Here is a 5,813-nt window from a genome sequence, read left to right as displayed (position 1 = left end):
CTTCTTTTTTGAGAAGGCCAAACCAAGGATGTATATTTTATCAAGAAGAGGATATCAATTATTCTATCTGCCATAGTGTCTAGTATCCATGTCCTGCATTCTCACAGAAAGAATCTTAATATATACCGGGGCAATGGAAATAATGCAGAGTTAGTGCTTGTTGAAGGAGTGTGATGTGATATTAAAGGAGATGGTAAGGAGATTGTGTGCCCATGCCTTCAAGCTACTTAATTGGATGTATATATATCCATGAGTTGGCCTTTATCATATGTCACATAGGTGATTGTACACTCTGGCCTGATTTAGTTTTATCCTGAAGAGAATGCACCTATTTTACCTCTTTTGTATCCCCAATGTTTAGCACAATACCTGGCACATAATAAGTATTGACTGATAGATTATTATTATGATCTGAATCAGAAGAAGGGAAGTTGAGACAGGGAACAAAAATTATTAGGTAGTCCCATAAGAAGTTTCCATGTGCTCCTCATTTTCTCTCTCAATTTATTTGTACCAAAATGCAATTAGGGAAAAAAAGGCCAAGTCATACATCTCCTGAATAATGTCAGGTAGACAGCTTTTCTCCTCTGCTTATTAATTCCTACCATTTACAGCTAGAAGTCCAACCCCATCATTTTCTACATGGAGAAAGTCAGGGACTAAATGAAGTGCCATGTTCTAGGTCACATGGTGTAGGTAGTAAGTAGCAGAGTCAGGTTTTGAGTTCAGGTTCTATAAATTCAGTGCACTTTTTTTTATACCACCCTGATATGGAACCTGTTAGTCTCTACATAGGATAAGATTAGCCTTAATAGGATTGAACAAAGAGTTTCCTCATTCTCCATTACTAAACCTAGAAGAGTTCATAAAGGTACTAGATTTCTAAGTACTAGAGCTACACAGTGTGACCTTCAGAAAACTGCTTTTTCCTCTTCCTTTTAAGTCCCCAAATCCCAGGATTCTCCAGAGGATCTTAGAACCCATCTCTTACCACCACCTGCCACCCATATAAGCAGAACCCCCCAATAATTATAAAATTATTTTATTTCAAGATGCAAAATAATGATAGCTGTAATAATATTAATGATAGTATGAAAGCATGTTGCCACCCTTTCTCCAGAGTGCAGTGTGTCCTGTGCACTCAGATACCATAAAGGTATATATGGTTATTAGGACAGATCAGCCCTCTCTACTGCTGCACAGCAGCAAAACCTATACCCCAAACGTGTATGTAGAACCCTTCTGCCACAGTCCTAGATTTCTTCCTCAGAAATCAGAAGCTTCCCAAATTCAAGTGCAGCACCACCTGTACCGTCAACTGGGGCTCTCTTCCTCCCACTCTTGGGGAGGCTTACTTCTTTCGGGTCTGTTCTAATTTTAGGAGGCATGTTGGCGATGGGAGAGGCTCCGACCCCCCAGAGCTTCTTGTTGCTTGCTTTTCTCCAGCAGGGCTTCCCTTCTTCTGGACTCCTGGAGCCTGGCAGCCAGTACCACTGCTTCCTCATCCTCCTGAAGCCATCTGCTGGCATAGAAGGGGCTGCATACAGTCTCCAGCAAGCCAATCATGACTCCAAAAAAGGCCAGCACGCTGCCCAGCACATATAACTTCACCATCTTCCCATTTGGCTTCTGGGCCATCATTTCCTTGGCGAAAGGGATCAGCTCCTGAACGCTTTCCATTTTTGGCCTTTAAGATAAGGGTGATCTGCAAAGGTACAAAGGAAAGGGGGAACTCTCAGCAACTTCAAGTGGTCGAAAGGATATAGGAAGGAGAGGGAATTTACATTTCCTTAATACCCAGATTGTTAGAATTAGAGGGAACTTCTGAAATCATTAAAATTGGTTGAGAACTTCAGAAATCATTAAATCCAACGCCATCATTTTACAGATGGGAAAACCGAGGCCCAGAGAGGTTAAATGATTTGTTTATAATCACACAGCTGGAACGTGAACCCAGGTCTGCTAAACTTCAAAACTCTTCCTTGCGCCATTCATTTTCCCTCGTAAAGGGCAACCAGTTCTTATTCTTTGAAGTCGAACCAAGCACTCTTCTTCGTCCTTCCTTTGCCCCACACTTCTAGCCTTTTCCTTCAGTGTGATTCCCTACTCTATGCCCGACTCCCTCCGACCCTAGTGGGCAGAGGGGCACCTGAGTGCAAGCGCCTTCCCTCTGCCTACGTGCCAAGAAGGTTCCCTTCTTACCTGAAGCGGGTCCGAGATGACAGCGGCAAAGATCAGCGGGGCAGTATGTTGGTCCAGTGGGGGGAATGCCCCTTCCCCCTGACCAGTTGCAGCTCTTCCAGATGAAGACTCTGCAGCTGGTGCCAGAGCTAGAGTCAAGACAGGCTTTTATTCCTTCTCGAAGCCCCACCCTCACCCTCTCTTGGGTCAAGTTCTCCCAGGGCTAGAAAGGGGTGGAGGAGGGAACGGGGGACAAGAGGAGGAGTTTAGAAAGCTAGTGTGTCCGTGTGTTGGGATTGGGGGTGGGGCGGGGCGCTGAGGGGAGGTGTCCACGCTCCGTGCACGCCCTGGTAGTGTGAGCTGGGGGGTGTCCAAGGAGAAAGGGTCCGGTGACAGGTAGGAGGGGTGATCAGAGTAGGGCCGGCAAGTTTCCAGCCCCAGGTTCGGTCGCCAGGCTCCTGAAGAGGAGAGCTGCCTCTGTACGTACACAGGATATTACGATAATGACTTTATTTCACGTTTTTGTGGGTGCGCAGCCTTCCCCACCCAGTTTTGCCGTCAGAGATTCAAGTGGGGCCTTAATAAAGGGAAGTGGGAAACTTACCGACGCACCTAGTCTCCGCTGGTTCGGTTTCAGTTCTATCACCTTCTCAAGAATTTATATGAAGGCGGAGAAAGAAAAACCAGGGAATGGGAAGAAGAGATGAGTTCTAAGGAGAGTTCCCTGGGCAGTAACGAGGAGGAAACGAGTGCAAAGGCAGTCTGGGGTTTATACCTATACTTTTTATTGTTACCCACCGCGTGCGCACGTTTGACAAGCTTCCGAACCGCTTGTGTTCAAATACCGATTCTGCAATCATTTCTTGTCTCTGAGCTTTGATGGCTGTACAACTAGAGGGGCGGATTAAGTGATAACTTATATTCTTTATGAATGCTAAATTTATAATGATTCCATAAAGGGGGTGGGGGTGGGGAAGCTGGGCGGAGGAGGACTACATTTGATGAGCATTAGACAATTGCTTCGGAGTAACCTGACCGTGGCTTGGCAAACTATATTCTGCAATTAGAGCAAAGAGGATTGATCTATTCTGGGCGATGGTGGGGGAGTGAAGGGGAGGAAAAGCGGGCGGGGAAGAAGATCGGTCCAGAAAATTGCAAAAGTCAGTGACGCAATCTTGCAACAGAGTGACAGTAGTCATTGTGAGCGCTGAGAGCAAAGGCAGGGGGCAAGGAGTCTTTTGGGGATCAAAGATTTTAGTCAGCTGAAATTTTAACGAGAATCTCTCCTCGTAACTTAAAATGATTGATCAGACAATTCGGTTCTCTCGAAACACTCTTTGCTTTAGTTGTCTGGAGATGTCAAACTAAGGGATCAAATGACAACATATGTAAAGCACTTTGCAAAATCTAAATTGCTATATAATTGCTATTATTAATCAACATTATTTATCAATTATCAATTAATGAACATTTGTTAAATGGCTACTGTGTGCCAGGCACTGTGTTAAATGTGGAGGATACAAAAACAGGCAAAGTCCTCCTCAAGGAGCTTACAATAAAAAGGGTTACTATTATAATTTTAGGAGGGGTCAATTGTTTGGAGACTTGGCTCAATTCTTCGCTTTGCCTGTGTAGAGTGGAAATAATTATTACATATCAGCAAGAACTAATTAAGAATTTATCACATGTATATGAACAAGGCATATGCTGGATGTGCAACTTAATTTCTCAACAAGTTTGTGTTTTGTGTTTCATGTTTCATAGTTGTATTTAAATAAAGTTCAAAAAATTTACGTTTAACTTTATTTAGTTTGATGAATTAAAATAATGCAGTATGCTAGCATACAATAGCACTAGTATCAAACTCAAATAGAAAGATTCCTGCAGGCTGCATATTGAATTGTTGTTGAGTTGTTTCAGTCATCTGAATATTATGATATGTGACCATTCCTTATTATTCCATATAGGGGTTTCTTGGCAAAAATACAGGAACGGTTTCTCATTTCTTTCTTTAGCTCATTTTACAGATGAAGAAACTGAGGCAAACAGAGTTAAATGACTTGTCCAAGATCACACATCTAGTAAGTGTCTGATACCAGATTTGAACTCAGAAGGATGAGTCTTCTGAATCTGTGTCCATCATTCTATCCACTGTACTGCCTAATTGCCACATATTGACTTAGAAAAACACAAATTAATATTTTCTATGTTTTATTGTATCTTTTAAAATTTAAATTTTCCAATCACATTTAAATTTGTTATACAGGAATTTGTCACTTCTGCCCTATACAGACTTCATAAGTGAACATTCACATTAAAAAATGAAATTTGAAAAAAAAAGAAAAAAATTAAATTTGTTGGGTGTATCCTCTAATGATATGTATTGCACTTATGTATGACACATATAATGTGGCAGGCCATTTATTAGACATTGAAGAGACAGGGAAAAGTGACAGTCACTAGTGATCAAATGGGTTTTCTCACTTTTCCTCTCTCATCATCAAAGAGATATATGACCTTAAGAATTGACAGGAATAATATTTGTGTTTTCCCAAAGCAAAGCTCAAGAGTCTGAGCATTGATTAATTGTAGTCTGGGTCAACAGATTTAAAACAATGTGGGGAAGTGGACTGGGTATCTGGAGATTTGGATTTGAGTATTGACTGCTAATAAGTTGCTATGTGAATTTGAACAAGGCCTTTTTGGGCCTCTATTTCCTCATTTGTAAAATGAAGAGATTTGGAGTAGATGACTTCTAAGGTCTTTCTTTTCATTTAACCTTTTATGGTTAATTATGGTTTACAGACAAGAATATGACTTATTTTTCCAATTCTCAGTATGTACTCTTATTGGTGAGTCAATCAAGCCTACGACAGCACCTCAAAACTTCCTCAAGAATGCCATCTTGATGAAGTTCCTCTTCGTCACCTCTTTTCAGAGAAGCAAGCTAACTTCAGGAAAGTGGGGTCATCCACACTTCTGCTTTCCTCTGTGTCCTCCTATGTCATAAAATCTCAGTGCTTTACATTACATGGCACTCTAACTTTCTATCACATACAATGTGATTTGGCCATAAAATCCCACCAACAAACTTGATTCCACAATCAAAACATTTATTAAGCATGTATTATGGGTCAGCTATGGAGGCCTGGAGTTGGGAAGATTTGAATTCAAAGTTTCAGATTCTTGCTAGCTATGTGATCTTGGGCAAGTTATTTAAACGCTGTCTGCCTCAATTTCCTCAACTGTATATTGGAAGTACTAATAGCAACAACCTGCCAGGATTGATTTGAGGATCAAATGAGATAATAATTATAAAGCATTTAAAGACAGCAACCTGGCACATAATAAACACTATATAAATGTTAATTATTGTTATTATTTATTAAAAGCTATATCAATGCCTTTTTTATATCAGTTGTTTCTGAAAAATCTTTTTTTTTTAATTTTTAAAAAAATATTTATTTAAACCACATTTCATAATAACAAAGAAAAACAACTAAACAAAAATGACAGACTCAACAGCTGCTTCTGAACAACTTTCTGCCCTAGAAGACTTTTCTTTGCTGACAGGAGACACACATGTTTTATTGTCTTTTCTTTAGAAGCTTTACTGGTTTTTCAGTTGCTTG

At 40.6% G+C, this 5,813-nt stretch overlaps 1 protein-coding gene across 1 annotated transcript; it reads right to left on the bottom strand.

The window, feature by feature from the left end:
* Positions 1–484: 484 nt before the first annotated feature.
* Positions 485–2,348, bottom strand: G0S2 (G0/G1 switch 2). Its single transcript, XM_012547858.3, has 2 exons — positions 2,203–2,348; positions 485–1,705 (listed from the first exon to the last, which is right to left on the bottom strand). Exon 2 carries the CDS (start codon positions 1,678–1,680, stop codon positions 1,378–1,380), a length of 303 nt encoding a protein of 100 aa, XP_012403312.1. The 5' UTR covers positions 1,681–1,705; positions 2,203–2,348; the 3' UTR covers positions 485–1,377.
* Positions 2,349–5,813: the final 3,465 nt, after the last annotated feature.

This window comes from Sarcophilus harrisii, chromosome 4, assembly GCF_902635505.1.
Source record: "Sarcophilus harrisii chromosome 4, mSarHar1.11, whole genome shotgun sequence".
Classification (NCBI taxonomy): domain Eukaryota; kingdom Metazoa; phylum Chordata; class Mammalia; order Dasyuromorphia; family Dasyuridae; genus Sarcophilus; species Sarcophilus harrisii.
Note: the sequence above shows the minus strand (reverse complement) of the source record. Positions and strands in the feature narration are given on the sequence as shown.

Coding starts and splice junctions, on each gene's coding strand:
- G0S2 (XM_012547858.3), bottom strand. CDS start 1,680: ATGGAAAGCGTTCAGGAGCTGATCCCTTTCGCCAAGGAAATGATGGCC.